The 16,436-nt window shown below is 44.3% G+C and overlaps 1 protein-coding gene across 4 annotated transcripts; it reads left to right on the top strand.

Moving 5' to 3' along the window:
* Positions 1-113: 113 nt before the first annotated feature.
* Positions 114-12,587, top strand: LOC137588669 (5'(3')-deoxyribonucleotidase, mitochondrial-like). Of its 4 annotated transcripts, XM_068305867.1 has the most exons (6): positions 114-776; positions 4,883-4,930; positions 5,038-5,138; positions 9,700-9,760; positions 9,958-10,072; positions 10,957-11,224. In XM_068305867.1, exons 1-6 carry the CDS (start codon positions 510-512, stop codon positions 11,094-11,096), a joined length of 732 nt encoding a protein of 243 aa, XP_068161968.1. In that variant the 5' UTR covers positions 114-509; the 3' UTR covers positions 11,097-11,224. The 4 variants fall into 4 exon arrangements, with proteins under 4 accessions (XP_068161968.1, XP_068161965.1, XP_068161969.1 ...); XM_068305864.1 differs by lacking the exon at positions 9,958-10,072 and having other exon boundaries at positions 10,957-12,587; XM_068305868.1 differs by lacking the exon at positions 4,883-4,930.
* The last annotated feature ends 3,849 nt before the right edge of the window (positions 12,588-16,436 follow it).

Below are 16,436 nucleotides of genomic sequence, written 5' to 3'. Positions count from 1 at the left end.
TGATATTTCATGGCTGTCGCATGGAAATAATCTAGAGTGAGCTATCACTTCAACCTAAGAAACCCTTGAAACCAAGGGGTTTGTAGTACAATTTGTTCCCACTTCCACAACACTGCAGTCGGCAGTATCCTTCTCCCACTTGTTACGGTTCCCTGCAGTTCCCAAACTCTACTGTAACAGGTGTTGCGAGTTATAACGTTGCATAGCGCTGTCACGTTTGAATCCCCCTCTTTGGTGCAGCTAGCCTGTCAGCTAAAGTTAGCCACGTACCGTTAGCTCAGCTGCAGCTGGCAAGCAGAATGACGCCAACAATGATGAAGTTAAGCTAACGGTGAATTAAATCCAAACGCAAATATAATAATAATGCTGCTCAACAAAAACAGCACTGCTTAACCGCCGTGAAGTTTGTGAAACTTTTCGAATTCCTTGCGGACTTCGTCTGTAGTTTCTCGTCGGTGAAATTGGGGTGACGGCAGTGATAGTAAACTCATTGCGGGAACTAGTCAGCAATGTTCACCACAAGGCGCCTCGTAGGAAGAGGAACCGCGGCGCTCCGCGACGCGCGAAAGAGCATTTACATAAACATGTCGTCCTCCTCTGCTCCGGGTAAGAGAATACGAGTTCTAGTTGATATGGACGGAGTGTTGGCGGACTTCGAGGGGGGCTTCTTGAAGAAATACCGAGCCAGGTACCCGAGCGAGCCCTATGTCACCCTGGACGACCGGAGGGGGTTCTGGGTGTCCACGCAGTATGGCCGCCTGAGGAGCGACCTGAGTGTAAGTGAAACATGGGCAAACATATTCACTGTTATTTTCGCAGCTTTGCATAAATGTGGTGGTTCCCTAATAAAATAATTTGGTTTTACTATAAGAAAATTATTTACCGTTGGATGCAATATTTTCTGCACTATAAGGCGCACCTAAAATCTTTTCATTTTCTCAAAAACCAACAATGCACCTTATAATCAAGTGTGCCTTGTATATGGGAAAAGGTTTTAAAAAGGCCATTCACTGAAGGTGCGCCTTATAGTCCAGAAACTACTGTATTCATCCACCATTGCATATTAGAAGACAATATGTACAATTCTACAGGCAGTTGTTTGTATCAATCAAATTGATAATTCAGACTATTCACACTGTTCTTGTGTATTTGTTTAATGCAGACAGATGACAAATAATTTATTTTACCAGAGATTTGTTTTAAAGGTCAGAGGCCTGTACAATAAAGCTGGATTACGGTTAAACGAGATAACTTCAGGCTTAACCCTGGCTTGTCGGTACCATAAAGATGGCTTACTTTCTATCAGGCTACGTTGTCACGGTAACCTATGCTGAACACCTAACCTGCTCCAGAGTAGGATAAATTCAGGATAAGAGCTCAGCAAGTATAACAGCCCCACCTACTGACCAATCAGAGCTTAGCAGGTATAACAGCCCCACCTACTGACCAATCAGTTCTCTTGGAAAATGGGCCGTCCGTTTTATGAGAACCCGGTGGATCTTGGTGCACAGCTTGTGCGAAGAGCGCTCAGGCGTGAGAGAATATTTAGAGATCGCTGTAATCCGTTTGAATTGCCTGAACTGTACAAAAGGTACAGGTTTTGGGGAGAGGGGTTACATTACATCTGTCAGCTGCTGGAGCCTTACATCAGGAATGTAACGCACCGCAACCACGCGCTGACAGTCCCGCAGACAGTGTGCATTGCAATGAGGTTCTTTGCCACAGTTAATGTATTTCTTAGTGATGTTCGTAATTATTATGATGTCCTTAAATCCCTCGTTGGATGGGTCACAAGCAAGCCACAGATAAAATTCCATTAATCAATTATTTGTTTAAGTAAATCATGGATTGATTCATTAATTCATAGGTACTTTTATGTATTCTGTTGGCGATGCCTCTGGAAGAACACAGTATGTAGATCTATTCATAAAGTCGCGGGGGCTACAATCTCATGCCAGAATGGAAAATGTGGTACACACATACATTTGTGGAACACAAAAATGTTACTGTAGTCAGATATGCAAGTGCAGTCATAGTGGGGAAGTAATATTATAATGGCACTAACTTCCGCATTGACACAGTCGGCGATTTTGTGTCAGCGATCCTTGCGCCGTTTGGCAGCTGCAACTGTGTTGCTTTTTGCCTGGATTATTGATTTTTATTGCTCTTATTTATTAATTATTATTGTTTGCTCCTCCGTTGTGAAATATGCAGCTTGGGCCAGTTTGTTGCATGTTTGCGATTGGTCGCATGCAGCAACCTCCGCCCTTTTTATGTGAGCACAGATCTAGAGTGGACAGGCCTGAATTGAATTAGTGAGTTGATAGCCGGCTTTATGGTACCAAAAATCTGGAGGGCGGATGTCTCGGTAAGTGAAGCCAGATAAGTAAGAGGAAGCCCGGCTGGGTTCATCAAGCTTTATGGTACAGCCCCCAGATGTCAGGTCTCCCTCATTTGGCGTTCTGTTACAAACCAGCACGAATAGTTACGTTACTAGTAACTCAAACTGAAACATGACTGAACAGGGTGTTTAGGTCAGCAGCTCTCAGTCTTCTTTTGCTTTTACATCATTGAAATAAAGGAGTTCCTATTTGCATGTCTACTTAGGTTTCCATGTATGCATTTGCATTTTGATGACCATTTCAGGCACAAGTAAATTCAACTTAACAATCTTACAGTCCACACAGCAAACACATTATTGCCACAATCAATCATTATCAATGTGTGTATTTTTAGTTGTTAGCCAAATAAATGTCTTTGTGACCCATTGTTCATGTCCTCACACATTGCTTGAAGTATTCCTTTTCACCTCTATGTTTGACTGCCTTTGCAGGTCATTGATACAGTCAGTCACAGTAACCTTTGATTTACTGCATTTTGTTTTAAGACACAAAGATTTTTTTCATTAATGCTACGACTGTCCTGGTAATAGTAAAATTTTAGCGGTTAGTTTTCATGAAAACATCAAAGTCTTCTTGTTTTCCTTTCGGCTTTTCCCTTCAGGGGTCGCCACAGCGAATCAATTGCCTCCATCTAAACCTGTCTTCTGCATCCTCTTCTCTCACACCAACTACCTTCTTGTCCTCCCTCATTACATCCATAAACCTCCTGTTTGGTCTTCCTCTAGGCCTCCTGCCTGGCAGTTCAAAGCTCAGCATCCTTCTACCAATATATCCACTATCTCTCCTCTGGACATGTCCAAACCATCTCAGTCTGGCTTCTCTGACTTAATCTCCAAAACCTCTAACATGTGCTGTCCCTCTGATGCACTCATTCCTGATCCTATCCTTCCTAGTCACTCCCAGAGAGAACCTCAGCATCTTCATCTCTGCTACCTGCAGCTCTGCCTCCTGTTTTTTCCTCAGTGACACTGTCTCTAGACCAAACAACATCACTGGTCTCACCACAGTTTTGTACACCTTTCATTTTAGCTGAAACTGTTCGATCACATTTCACACCTGATACTTTCCTCCACCCGTTCCATCCTGCCTGTACACACTTCTTCACCTCTTTTCCACACTGTCCATTGCTCTGGACTGCTGACCCTAAGTACTTAACATCCTCCACCTTCTTGATATCTTCTCCCTGTAACCTCACTCTTCCACATGGGTCACTGTCATTCACACACATGTACTCTGTCTTACTGCAGCTAACCATCATTCCTCTCCTTTCCAGGACAAACCTCCACCTCTCTAGCTTCTCCTCCACCTGTTCCCTGCTCTCACTGCAGATTACAATGTCATCTGCAAACATCATAGTCCATGGAGATTCCTGTCTAACCTCGTCTGTCAGCCTGTCAATCACCATAGCGAACAAGAAGGGGGTCAGAGCTGATCCCTGATGCAGTCCCACCTCCACCATGAACTCCTCTGTCACACCTACAGCACACCTCACCACTGTCTTACGGTCCTCATACATGTCCTGCACCGTTCTAACATACTTCTCTGCCACTCCAGACTTCCTCATACAATACCACAGTTCCTCTCTGGGCACCCTGTCACAAGCTTTCTCCAGATCTACAAAAACACAATGGAGCTCCCTCTGGCCTCTCTGTACTTCTGTATCAACATCCTCAAAGCAAATACTGCATCTGTAGTACTCTTTTTTGCCATGAAACCATACTGCTGCTCGCAAATGTTCACTTCTGCCCATAGTCTAGCTTCCACTACTCTTTCCCATAACTTCATTGTATGGCTCATCAGCTTTATTCCTCTGTAGTTGCCACAACTCTGCACATCTCCCTTGTTCTTAAAAATGGGCACCAGCACACTTCTCCTCCATTCCTCAGGCATCTTCTCACTATCTAAGATCCTGTTGAACAACCCAGTCAGAAACTCTACTGCCACCTCTCCTAGACACGTCCAAACCTCTACAGGTATATCATCAGGACTGACTGCCTTTCCACTCTTCATCCTATTCAGCGCCCTCCTCACTTCATCCTGACTAATCTTTGCTACTTCCTGGTCCACAACAGTCACCTCTTCTAGTCTTTGCTCTCTCTCATTTTCCTCATTAATCAACTCTTCAAAGTACTCTTTCCATCTTCCCAACACACTACTGGCACCTGTCAATAGACTTCCGTCCCTGTGCTTAATCACCCTAACCTGCTGCACGTCCTTCCCATCTCTGTCTCTCTGTCTTGCCAACCGGTATAGATCAGTCTCTCCCTCCTTACTGTCCAACCTAGCATACAAGTCATCATAAGCCCCTTGTTTGGCCTTTGCTACCTCTACTTTCCCCTTATGCTGCATCTCCCTGTACTCCTGTCTACTCTCCTCAGTCCTCTCAGTGTCCCACTTCTTCTTAGCTAACCTCTTTCTCTGTATACACTCCTGTACCTCCTCATTCCACCACCAAGTCTCCTTATCTACTTTCCTTCCAGATGACACACCAAGTACCCTCTGGTGTCTACATTCATGAAAATATCAAAGTAAATCAACAAAAATCTATGCACACATATTTGGAATGAACACTAATATACTGTAAGCTCTGTGTTAAATTGTGTTGTTTTGGGGTTTGTTTGTTTTTTGCCTCTAGGGGAAAGCCATGAGTATCTGGCAATCCAAGGATTTCTTCAAGGACCTGGTGCCGCTGCCAGGTGGAGTGGAGGCAGTCAAGGAAATGGCCAAGATGGACAAGTACGTCTTGAGTTTCACAGTTCACTTATTTAATATACACACTTAATTGTCTGCTGTGGATAAGATAATAGTGAATCATGTTTTCCAAGGCTCTCTGGCGACATCTTGAAAATGTACACATCTCCTTAAGCTCTGGGATGTGAGCTTAAGGAGATGAGTTGAGTCTGTGGCTCAAACTCAGATTTCAAAAGTAATGGTGGAAAAAGATGAACAAGTAACAATTTGCACCTCGGAATCTAACGAGAGTCTAAAATGTCCATATTACAGTGGATGGATATGCAGAGAAACGAGTGATGAATAGTTTTCAGCTTTGTGGGCTAACGTTGCGTTTTGGGGAATGTTGTGCTGGTGCGTGCAAAAGACCAGCAGGTGACTGTGGCCTGCGGGCCAGTTCTAATAGTAATTAAATAACCATCAAAGGGCTCATCCATCCATCTTCCACCGCTTATCCGTAGTCGGGTCGCAGGGGCAGCAGCTTCAACAGGGAGCCCCAAACTTCCCCTTCCCCGGCCACATCCACCAGCTCTGACTGGGGGATCCCAAGGCTTTCCCAGGCCGGTGTTGAGATATAATCCCTCCACCTGGTCCTGGGTCTGCCCCGAGGTCTCCTCCCAGCTGGACGTGCCAGAAACATCTCCCTAGGGAGGCGTCCCGGAGGCATCCGCACCAGATGCCCAAACCACTTCAACTGACTCCTTTCCACGCGAAGGAGCAGCGGCTCCACTCTGAGCCCCTCGCAAACAGCAGTGTTTCTCACCTTATCTCTAAGGGAGACACCAGCTATCCATCTGAGAAAGCCCATTTCAGCCGATCTCGTTCTTTCGGTCATGACCTATGGGAACGAAGATTGAAAGGTAGATGGAGAGCTTTGCCTCTCGGCTTAGCTCCCTCTTTGTGACAACAGTGCGGTAAACCGACTGCAATACCGCTCCTGCTGCCCCAATTCTCCGTCCAATCTCACGCTCCATTGTTCCCTCACTCGTGAACAGGACCCCAAGATACTTAAACTCCTTCACTTGTGGAAGGACCTCATCCCCCACTCGGAGAAGGCAGTCCACTGGTTTCCTGCTGAGGACCATGGCCTCAGATTTGGAGGTGCTAATCCTCATCCCCGCAGCTTCACACTCTGCTGCAAACCGGACCAGTGAGCGCTGCAGGTCACAGGCTGATGACGCAAACAGGACCACATCAACTGCAAAAAGCAGCGATGCAATCCTCAGGCCCAAACTGTAAAGCCTCCTCACCACGACTATGCCTAGATATCCTGTCCATGAAAATCACGAACAGAATTGGTGATAAAGCGCAGCCCTAGCGAAGGCCAACAACTACTCGGAACAAGTTCGACTTACTGCCGAGAACCTGAACGCAGCTCTCACTTTGGGCGTACAGGGATTGGATGGCCCTGAGGAGAGGCCCCCTCACCCCATACTCCCGCAGTACTTCCCACAGTATATCCCTGGGGACTCGATCGTACGCCTTCTCCAAGTCTACAAAACACATGTAGACTGGATGGGCATACTCCCAAGCCCCCTCTAGGATCCCTGTGAGAGTAAAAAGCTGGTCCGTTGTTCCATGACCAGGACGGAACCCACATTGTTCCTCCTCAATCTGAAGCTCGACAATCGGCTGGACCTTCCTTTCCAGCACCTTGGAGTAAACTTTCCCAGGGAGGCTGAGGAGTGTGATGCCCCTGTAGTTTGCACACATCCTCTGGTCCCCCTTTTTAAAAAGAGGAACCACCACCCCAGTCTGCCACTCTTTCGGCACTCTCTCAACACCCAGACCCTTCATCATTTCCGGGCGAATCTCATCAACACCTGGGGCTTTGCCACCGTGAAGTTGTTTAACTACCTCGGTGACTTCGCCCCGAGAGATTGACTCTGATCCCCCACCATCCTCCAGCTCTGCCTCTGCAACAGAGGACGGGTCAGTTGGGGTAGTTGGATTCAGGAGTTCCTCAAAGTGTTCCTTCCACCGACCGACAACCTCCTCAGTCGAAGTCAACAGTGTCCCATCTTTGCTGTATACAGCTTGAATGGTCCCCCGTTTCCCCCTCCTGAGGTGTCGGACAGTCCTCCAGAACAACTTTGGTGCCGTCCGATAGTCCTTCTCCATGGCCTCTCTGAACTCCTCCCACACCCTCTGTTTTGCCTCCATCACAGCCAAGGCTGCAGTCCTTTTGGCCTGTCGGTACCCTGCAACTGCTTCAGGAGTCCCCAGGGACAACATGCCCCTGAAGGCCTCCTTCTTCAGTCGGACGGCTTCCCTGACCACCGAGGTCCACCACAGTGTTCGAGGGTTACCGCCCCTTGAGGCACCCAAGACCTTGAGACCACAGCGCTCAGCTGCAGCTTCAGCAATGGAAGCTTTGAACATCGACCATTCAGGTTCAATGCCCCCAGCCTCCACAGGGATGCACGAGAAGCTCCTTCGGAGGTGTGAATTGAAGGCCTCGAGGACTGAGTCCTCCTCCAGACGTTCCCAGTTCACCCGCACTACTCGTTTGGGCTTACCAGGTCTATCCAAAGGTTTCCTCCGCCAACGGACCCGATTCACCACCAGGTGGTGATCAGTTGACAGCTCTGCCCCTCTCTTCACCCGAGTGTCCAAAACACACGGTCGAAGGTCAGATGGTACGATCACAAGATCAATCATTGACCTCCAAGCCAGAGTGCTCTGATACCAGGTACACTTGTGAGCATCCTTGTGTTCGAACATGGTGTTAGTTATGAACAATCCGTGACTAGCACAGAAGTCCAACAACATAACACCGCTCGGGTTTAGATCAGGGAGGCCATTCCTCCCAATCACGCCCCTCCAAGTGTCTCCATCACTGCCGACGTGGGCATTGAAGTCCCCCAGGAGAACAATGGAGTCCCCTGCAGGGATCCCTTCAAGGACCCCATTTAGGGACCCCAAGAAGGCCGAATACTCTGAACTGATATTTGGTGCATATGCACAAATAACAGTCAGAGTTTTCCCTCCCACAGCCTTAAGGCGTAGGGAAGCAACCCTCTCATCCACCGGGGTAAACTCCAATACAGTGGCGCTCAGCCGGGGGCTTGTGAGTATCCCCACACCCGCCCTGCGCCTCACGCCTGACGCAACTCTGGAGTAAAACAAGGTCCAACCCCTATCCAGGAGTTTGGATCAAGAACCGAGGCTATGCGTGGAGGCAAGCCCCACCAGATCCAACTGGTAATGCTCCACCTCCAACACAAGCTCCGGCTCCTTCCCCGCCAGTGAGGTGACATTCCACGTCCCCAAAGCCAGCTTCTGCCGCCCGGGTCTGGTCTGTCGTGACCCCCTCTCATCACTGCCACCCATATGGCAGCGAATCCGACCCCATCGGTCTTCTACTCCACTTTCCCTGCTCTCACTACAGATCGCAGTGTCACAGCGAAGAAGGGGCTCAGAGCTGATCCCTGATGTAGTCCCACCTCCACCATGAACTCCTCTGTCACACCTACAGCACACCTCACCATTGTCTTATAGTCCTCATACATGTCCTGCATTGCTCTAACATACTTCTCTGCCACTCCAGACTTCCTCATACAATACCACAGTTCCTCTCTGGGCACCCTGTCATAAGCTTTCTCCAGATCTACAAAAACACAATGCAGCTCCCTCTGGCCTCTCTGTACTTCTCTATCAACATCCTCAAAGCAAATACTGCATCTGTAGTACTCTTTGTTTTGGCAAGAAACCATACTGCTGCTCACAAATGCTCACTTCTGCCCTTAGTCCAGCTTCAACTACTCTTTCCCATAACTTCATTGTATGGGTCATCAGCTTTATTACTCTAGTTGCCACAACTCTGCACATCTCCCTTGTTCTTAAAAATGGGCACCAGCACACTTCTCTTCCATTAAGATAACAGAGAACATTCTGTTGAATTAGACATAATTATAGAGTTGTTTTTTTTCTTTGGATGCACCAGTACATAATGATCGGTCGATAAAGATCCGGGTTTGTGTTGCTGTGAGGTTTTGGTTCCTGTTGCATCATGGGGGCACAGGTGGCTTTATCCTGAGAGCTCTCATATCGGGTCTTCAGTGCAGAGCTCTCCCTCTTAGACCTCTTATGTCACATGTTCCTTAGGGCTGTAGTCATCTGTGGGATGAGCCATGTGGTTCTTGTTTCCCCTCCTGTAGCTGCTGCTGCAGAAGTACCTTAGAAGGGGTCTCTGAAAGGACTCATTCAGGGCTGAAGCCAGCATGAAACAGGATGTGATTGCCATTTCTGATAGCATTCTCATCAGCACACTACACAGTGGGTAATGTCTAAAAATAGCCGCTATAGTCACAAAATGGTAAGTTTACATTTCCTTCCCTGATGGAAATGAATGGGTACCAACACTAGCGCTTGAGTCGAGCTGTTTTGTTATCAGGGACGTCTGCCATATGGTGCGGTCTAATATTTTTGTTACCTCTCTGTTGTCCTGCCATGAATGACCAACAGCCGATTTGTCTATCAGCTACAAGCAACTCGAGCATGGAGGTGTTTGTATGTTTTTAATTTTTCCACTCAAGTACTGTTTTTTTCCCATTCCTCTCTGCAGCACAGATGTCTTTATTTGCACCAGCCCTATCAAAGAATACAAATACTGTCCCTATGAGAAGGTAAACTGCTGCTTTTCCAATCAAAATATTCTATTTCCTTTGGAAATTGTCACAGTGCTTCTTTTTAATTGTGGCTTATATGTGTGTGTGTGTGTGTGTGTGTGTGTGTGTGTGTGTGTGTGTGTGTGTGTGTGTGTGTGTGTGTGTGTGTGTGTGTGTGCGTGCGTGCGTGTGTGTGTGTGTGTGTGTGTGTCCAGTACGCGTGGGTGGAGAAACACTTGGGGCATGACTTTCTAGAGCAGGTCATCCTGACCAGAGACAAAACATTAGTCTCCGGAGACATCCTCATAGACGACAAGCCTGACATTCTGGGTGAGGACAATAGAGACTGATATTAATGAAACTGTAGCCCTCCCCAACATCCATTACTTAGTGTTCGTTAAGTTCCATCCCTCTTGGCAAGTCACATGTGCATTTTCCAATCACAACAATGGAAGACTAATGCTCCAAAAAATGCACAATAGGTGCCTGATTTCATGTGGACACAGACATAAACAGGCTTCTCACTCCACCGTTATCACGGCTAAACAATTCCACTAGAAAGATATGATCACCGTCTGCAGAACATCATAGAAAGAAAAATCATGCAGTCACTCAAATTTGTCTTTACACTGAAAATACAATTGTAGAATGTAAGGAGTGTAAGATTATTTAATCATGAAAAGACAGGCAGATGGTTTGATAGCGATCCACCAGGCCTTACGTCTGTACTGGATAGACCTTTGATGTCATCGTAGCTCCGTGTGCAACACCTCAGCGTGAGGATAACTCAAATCTTGACGAAAGCTGCTATGCTTCGTTTCTGATTAGTCAGCACCACTGAAGAGACACAAAATCTTCCAGTCACTGCAGTCAGTCTGTCTGTGTTGACTGAGTTTTAATGAGACGTGCTGCTATTTTCACCGACTGAGGAAAACTTTGTGATGTAACATAATCAGCATTCAGGAGGCATAACTGTGTGTTCAAAGATGAAATAGAGGGAAAGATGGGATGAAACCATAAGAAGAGGTTTATATAATTGTGATTGTAGTGTCATGTGTGTGTAATTATTAGCATGCATCCAAAATGTCTCATTTGCACCTTTTTAAGACAGCTGCCACTGTATGTTTGCCATTAGTCTCGATTCGTATGAGCTGAACACACTGAATGCAGTGTTGTTGTGACTTACATAACATTTATGCGTGTCTACTGATCAGGCGTGGAGCCCAAACCTACGTGGGAGCACATCCTGTTCACAGCCTGCCATAACAAGCATCTTTCCACCAACCAATCCCAGAGACGACTCCACTCCTGGTCGGATGACTGGAGGTCCATCCTGGACAGCAAACGCCAGTGAAGGAGACCAACATCATCATCATCATCATCATCATCATCATCTCATCATCATTGTCACCACGCTGGTGGGTGTCAAAACTCAAAGCAGAGTTAGTCCCATCAAATCGAGTTGTTTTGTTCAGAGTACTCTGGATGATTGCAAGGACACCAGGGGGCGCTCAAAGACTGGAGGAGGAGGAGGAGGAGGAGGATTAAAACACACAGCCAGGAGTTCACTACTGTATTACTCTCTGAAGAGTTGCATGAGATTTGAACCAATAAGCACACATTGAGTTGCTCTAGGAGCTCTGTGTCTATGTAGCATATTCTTAGTTTCTAGAAGGGTTGTGGATGTTCTATATTTTTGATCGCACCACTATGCTTTGTGTTTTTTCTTTTTCTTTTTTTTTTTAACAGAGTTTGCAGTACAAGCAACTAAGTGCAATACATTATCCCTGTAGAGTGACTCTGATTTACACTCATTTTAGGTGTTGTATGGAGATTATGTGGTGTGTTTTACACTGTGGGACAGGATTGCAGTGCGTTTAGGATCACATTGTTTAACCTGTGTACACACAGATAACCTGTAAGGGTTTTTTATAGAGCTGATAAATGTTATATTGGTGCTCTTTCACATCATGACTTAATATAAAGCTGAAAAAAATCTACTTTTCGTTTTTATAGAATTGCACAGAAACCAATGCATGCTGCCAAAATCAACCGTGATGTGTTTTAGAATGATAAGAGAAAATATTTGCTAATCCTGTGTGTAATGTCGAAGAAAGACAAAAGATGACTTAGAAATTATTAGATTGTAGATCTAGAGCGGTGATTTCTAATATTGGATACGTCTTGTTCATACATCTTTAGACATCCTGCTAAAATGTGAGAGCCCCAAATATCATTTCCCAACTCAAATCTTCACCACATTTATTTGAATAGTTTTTTTTATCTTTGACACTTCTTCTATGTATGTTCCTTTTTTACTCATATTGTCATGGGTGAGATTTTAAAAAGCGTTGATTGGCATAGTAGGTCCACATCATGATCAAATATACTTCCACGTGTGTTGTTTAGTCGCACAACTGTCAATTTTCGTCAAGATGGACAGAACTCCTCATCATCTGTTGAAAGTGCTTCTAAAGCGAGAACTGTTTTTTGAAACCACTGTTGAGATTTTCTTGTTCTGCTGGTCAGTAGCAACATGCTGTCTGTGTTTGTTGGCTATTTCTCCTTGGCTAGTAACAAATTGACTTCCTGCTGCTAGCATGTTTTTTGCATGCTAAACATGTGTCCACAGATGTACAGTACATATTGGTCATAGTTTAAATGGACGCATAAACACAGAACAGTTTAATACCGGGTTTAATCCACTTCCACTTAATCCTCTAAGGGTCCAGTTACTTGCATTTTTCCTCTTTGTTTTGTTTTTTCTTTTTCCCATAGGTAGACACATAGCCAAAAATCACTCAAGTTTACCATGAGATTTTGACAGAAGTTTGAAACTAGTGTCCCTTGAGGTTTGACATTTAGGCAGTTTGGGACCATGTCCTTGAACAGGATGAACTTTCTCCTTCTTTCCTCTCCGTCGATCATTTCGGTCAGAAACGCACAAAGAAAACGACGAACTTGAACCTTAGTTTAGTCTGCAGTTTGTCCTTGTTTCATTTTATTACACTCCAGGGTCGACTTGGCTACGTAAGAGACGCTGTGTAACCAAACTGCTGCTATCAAACATCTGCTTCCCGATGCCCATAAAATCCTATAATAAATATTGCTATTGATTTCTTTAGATAGGTCTGACTACATTTTCATTCCTAATAAAATTCATTACAAATCTCTAAGAGGTCTCCTCAGGAATAGGCCTCTGTTCCTAAAAGCATGTGTGGATTTTATTCAGTATTCAAAGTTTAATTTTCTCTGGAAGAACTCACAAGAGTACAAGCCAAAATGAAATGTATTTTTCAAGTATATATAAGAACAAAATGGAAGGATTGATTGATGGAAGCAAACAGAAGTATTGTATTTGGTTTCCTGTAGGATACTTAATTGTGTATGATGTGGTACTTCCTGTTCGTTAATGAAAGATGAAAGTCGGCAACACAAGTCATCACTCAGTTGTGGTAACACAAAGCTAAACACACACAGCCTCGTTCATACATGTAAGATTCACAGCGTTGCGTGTGATTGGTGACATCTAGGTCAGCTGTTTCTCTCCGGCGCCGGAAGCTTGAGGGGAAGAAGTTGTCGTTAAAGAGTCCATTCCGTGTGATCACCCAAGCGATAGCCATGTTCTGGTAAAAAAAATGAAGCTGCATGACAGTCAGTGAACCCTAACATAAATGTTGCCTGTGTACCATTTGTATGTTAGCCATTTCCATCAATGAATGTCTCGTGTTTGTGTTGCTGGTGATCTACAATTTTTTGATCAACTTTTGCACGTGTGTGAAAAATGTTAAACCATGCTGCAGAAATAATAGTTTCAATAAAGGAATCTAAAAGTTTAAATGAACATTAATCAGCGTGACGCTGTCTGTTTTGTCATCTGTCTCATTTTGCACCTTGTCGGTCTTGATCTGAAGAAACAACCTCCTGGATGTGTGTGTCAGTGGTACACAACAGATGGTGTGGCTGCGAAGCCGTTTGTGTGCAGTCATTCTCCATAATGCTTTGTCAACACCACAGCATGCGTGGAGAGAGGAGTGAGATTCATCATCCCCACACAGCAGTGGATTCTGCTTCTTTCTCATTTACCATCCAATTCATGGTTCGTCCCAGCATGCATTGGTGAGGGACGAGTTGAAAGGTTCCCGAGGCAGATAGATCATTACAGGAAAAGGGAGAATAACAGGAGGTTATTTTTGTATTTTCATACTGTGAGATGCTTTGTGTTCCACCATTAAAGGCTGTATCATGTATTGAGTTTAACACATCCTGGAAATAAAACAAAATATATTCTTGGGTGCAGCTGATCTCAAAGCAATGCTTTCATGTCATACTGAGTAAATGATTGTTATGCACACCACATGCATGTGTGAAAACTAATGTTTGTGGAAAATTATTAGATGGAAGTAGAATTGGTTCATTGCCTCTGACCTACTTTTCTCAACCTACAAACATGTTCGGCTGAGATTTTAGGCAAAGGATGATTTACTGATGTCAGTCAGAAATTCTTCCAGGCAGTTATTGTACAAATTCAGATCAATCCATCAGTCAAACTACAGAACAATGTCTAATCAAGCATCATGCAAATGTTAGTGGATGTGTTCTCCTCTGTTTGCATGAAAAGTGTACATAGAGTTACTTAAGAAATTAGTTTTTATAGAACAATGGTGTGATCATTGTGATCAAATGCAACAGATATGGCAACGAAAGAAGAATAATGCAGATCAACATGCTTGTAACACTGAAAATACTGATGTGGGGGAGTTTTGAGTGGAAGTGGATGGATTTTAGTGCTGTTGCCCGATTTAAAGTTAAAGTGTAGAAACATCAATAGGTAGTTCTCAGGTTGGACAAGGTCACATTGTTTTGTGAGGAACTGGAAGAATTAATGGGTGATGACTGAACATGTGTGAACCTACCAGGCCTTACACACCTTAATGCTAACACAGTAGACCCGTCAATGAAGCAAAACATCACTGAGCAAAAAGGACTTAATGTTCTCCAGGAGTGAAATCAAAATACCGTCAATGCATGTGTATTTACATCATCTCACTGCATTTTTTGTATACAAACACAACAGAGCCTGTGCACGCTCATGTCTCTTTGTGTTTGTGTATTCTGGACGTTTGAAAGTTGTCAGTTGTCACCCGGTCATCCGCTCAGTGACTCACTTCCTCCTGTAACACCAGCTGAATATACAACAATGATCTGTGTTTGATCTCGTCCTCGCTGGCCCACAGTCGGACCTACTTTACAGCCGTATTTCTGCTCCATGTGTCATTCCACCTGGAGGCAAAACACTGTGTCGTGCTGTTGGATTTATTAAGGTGCCGCTCAGTCATTCTGCATCAGCAAGAAGAAATCATTCCTCCATCACGCTCATGTCCCTCGCTCCTTATTTCTTTCTGTTAGATTAATGGTCAGGGAAATGCTGTCAGATCATGCGACCGTGGCCCAAATGTTTTTTTAATATGATTTATATTTTTAGACTTGGCTAGTTAGATATTTCATCCAAGTATTCATCATTCTTGAATTCCAAAGTCTCTGTTTCAGTCTCGTCTGGGTTGTAATTTCTCTGAATTTAGTGAATTTAGTGTTTTGGGATGTTTTTTACCTACTAAACAGATTGATAATAATTGTTTTAACTAGACTTACTGTTTTTTGCAGTATTTAAAACCAGGTTTTTGGCTTCTTCAGAGCAACAGAATGCTTAAATACACTATTCAAATTTCTGCTGATATAGCAATCACGTAGTCAGCTGATATTAAACAACCTTATTTAACATTTGGAGATGTTTCCAGTATACCATATAAATAGAACTCTATTCGTTCTTCTTTCAGCTAATATTTGGTCTCATCACCTCCGACACTGCTTGGAGTTTGTTTACTCAACGGGTTACTGTGTTTATCAGAGCTCCTTCGCTCAAACAGATTTTTCTGTAACTGAAATGAAATTATAACTGAGACAGAATAAATCATTGAATTGATGCGATTTAGTGGAATTTAACACCATTTTGTTGTTGACTATACTATAAATCCTTTTGGATTAGACAGTTAAACTAATTCTTCAAAGCTAAATGCAGAGTTCTATTCAATGAAGACTTTAATAACAAATAAACCAATTTGTTTCGCTAAAACTTGTGATTCCTACTTTTGGTGAATCCATCCATCCATCCAACCATCCATCTTTGTGAGGACACGACATTTTCTGTTATCTACAGCTTCTTATTTGCCTTGCGAGTCACAAGTCTGCTGCAGCCAATGCCGATTGACTATGGGTTCAAAATGGGGTGCACCCCAGATGAGACGCCAGTTCATCATGGAGTCAAACAAAGAGATAAATAACCATGCACAGTCACACTCACACCTAGAGCAATTTGGTGTGACCGGTTCACTTAAGCTGCATATTTCTGGAAATGGGAAGATGCTGGAGAACCTGGAAAGGACCCACACGGACAGAGGAAGAACATACAAACTCCATACAGGAGGGAATCGAACCCATGACCTTCTTGCTGCTAGACAACACTTCCACATGCTGTTATTTCTATAGTCTTCATTAAAAGAGCTTAAAGCTTGTAAGATGTTGCAGTATTGCCTGTAAACAATGTCCTTTATAAAGTGTGTCAGACCATCAGACAGCCTTAAATAACCAAGACAGTTGTAGTTCTGACATCCTGTTTTTGGACTCAAGTGGAAGA

This window comes from Antennarius striatus, chromosome 21, assembly GCF_040054535.1.
Source record: "Antennarius striatus isolate MH-2024 chromosome 21, ASM4005453v1, whole genome shotgun sequence".
In the NCBI taxonomy this organism is placed as follows: Eukaryota; Metazoa; Chordata; class Actinopteri; order Lophiiformes; family Antennariidae; genus Antennarius; species Antennarius striatus.
This window is presented reverse-complemented; position numbering and strand designations above follow the sequence as displayed.

What these genes read in the sequence shown, in the direction of transcription:
- LOC137588669 (XM_068305864.1), top strand. Translation starts at nt 510, where the DNA reads ATGTTCACCACAAGGCGCCTCGTAGGAAGAGGAACCGCGGCGCTCCGC. An exon ending in GAAATGGCCAAGATGGACAA is followed by an intron (nt 5,139 to 9,699) that starts GTACGTCTTGAG and finishes TCCTCTCTGCAG; the next exon opens with CACAGATGTCTTTATTTGCA. An exon ending in AATACTGTCCCTATGAGAAG is followed by an intron (nt 9,761 to 10,956) that starts GTAAACTGCTGC and finishes TCTACTGATCAG; the next exon opens with GCGTGGAGCCCAAACCTACG.